Source organism: Myotis brandtii, unplaced genomic scaffold, assembly GCF_000412655.1.
Source record: "Myotis brandtii unplaced genomic scaffold, ASM41265v1 scaffold827, whole genome shotgun sequence".
NCBI lineage: Eukaryota > Metazoa > Chordata > Mammalia > Chiroptera > Vespertilionidae > Myotis > Myotis brandtii.
This window is the reverse complement of record NW_005371360.1, coordinates 682,111-683,442: the sequence shown is the minus strand read 5'-3', so window position 1 is coordinate 683,442 and position 1,332 is coordinate 682,111. Positions and strand designations below refer to the sequence as shown.

General features: G+C 54.5%; 2 protein-coding genes across 9 annotated transcripts in view; both read right to left on the bottom strand.

Annotated features, from left to right (window-relative positions):
• RPL36 (ribosomal protein L36) overlaps positions 1-470 on the bottom strand; it is a 1,711-nt gene extending 1,241 nt beyond the window's left edge. Inside the window, exons 1-2 of one of the 2 annotated variants that reach the window (XM_005884383.2) lie at positions 375-470; positions 101-195 (exon numbers count right to left, since the gene is read on the bottom strand). In XM_005884383.2, the coding sequence (XP_005884445.1) occupies positions 101-193 (93 nt within the window). In that variant the 5' untranslated portion in view covers positions 194-195; positions 375-470. Of the gene's footprint in view, positions 1-100; positions 196-318 lie in introns of both variants that reach the window. The other variant, XM_005884384.2, reaches the window with a different exon arrangement.
• A 44-nt stretch (positions 471-514) lies between these two features.
• HSD11B1L (hydroxysteroid (11-beta) dehydrogenase 1-like) overlaps positions 515-1,332 on the bottom strand; it is a 7,135-nt gene continuing 6,317 nt past the window's right edge. For all 7 annotated transcript variants that reach the window (XM_014531887.1, XM_014531890.1, XM_014531889.1 and 4 more), the window contains one exon: positions 515-595. In XM_014531887.1, coding sequence (XP_014387373.1) covers positions 577-595 — 19 coding nt within the window. In that variant the 3' untranslated portion in view covers positions 515-576. The remainder of the gene's footprint in view (positions 596-1,332) is intronic.

Below are 1,332 nucleotides of genomic sequence, written 5' to 3'. Positions count from 1 at the left end.
CTCGGCAGCCTGGAGCCTGTGCCCTGGCCGTGCCCTCCGCCCGGGAAGCCATTCCCACCTCCCGACCAGCAGCAACCCGAGCGCGCGCCTCGGAACTCACCCCACGGCGGCGGCTGTGCCTCGGCTTGCTGACGTTCTTGGTCACCTTGTGGCCCTTGTTGAGGCCCACGGCCATGGGGTAGCGCAGAGCCATGGCTGCAGACAAGGGTGGGGAGAGGGGGGAGAGGTAAGTCCCGGTTCGGCCACTGCTGCCCAGAGCGCAGCGTCCAGGCCCCCCCGCAGTCGATCGCTACACCCAGCCATTCCCCCAAGCCGCACCGGAGGCCCTGGGGTACGGATGGCGGCGGATCCCACCGGCGCCGAGATGAACTAACCTGCTGCTCCTCAATGGCTGCCGCGGCGGAAGGGCTGGCAGAGCGCGGAACTCTGGGATATCTATTCCTCATGGGTTGCGCGGGCCAGAGAGGCAGGGATGTTGCGAGCGCCCCCTGGCGGCTGGAGGATTTCCTGCGGTCTCGTGAGCATGCGCATTTACCCCAGCCGGCCCCAGCGAGGGGTCGGAGCTGGTGGGCGTGCCTATGGCAATGGTGCCTCCCTATTCCGGGGGGTGGAAAGTTCGAATCTCACCTCTGCTGGGTGAAATCCCATCTCAGCCGCTAGCTGGCGCCAGGGACTTCAACCTCCCAATACCTGAATTTCTCCATTTGTAGAATAAGGGCAATAATAGGGCTTATTCCAAACTGTTTGAACAAGATATAATGGTACCTGTCACAGAATAAAACTTCCATAAACGAAGGAATTTTATATGAGGCCAAGCTTTGAGTTAGGGCTAAGGAAGGCGATGTGGTATAGTGCCCGTTGGTGGCATTTGATGTGAATTGATTTTATTTTAGGTGATGCAGAGATGAGAGGCATGATAAGAACAAAAAATTTTTTTTCTGCTTTTTCTCTTTCAATCCTAATGTCAAGTGTGTAGTCCTTGATGCACGTTAGTATTATCCATGCACAAACCATGTATGTTGTGTGGCAAATAATGCCTTTGGTCCACCATCAGTACCCTTCCTACTGCCCGGACTTGCTGGGTGAGCCCCCTCTCTCCCAGCCTGTTTCTCCACCTGTGAGATGGGGTTGAGAGCTCTAGTGCACACACTCTTCCCTGCCTGCTGGAAGGACCAAGACATTTGAACAACAGATGTGCAAGGGAAGAAGGATTTTTATTATGAAAAGGGAGGCGGGTACAGAGCAAAACACATTCCTTCCCTTCTCCCCCTCTTTGGACCCTACCATTGGTTTTTTTTGTTTGTTTGTTTTGTTTTTAAATATATTTTTATT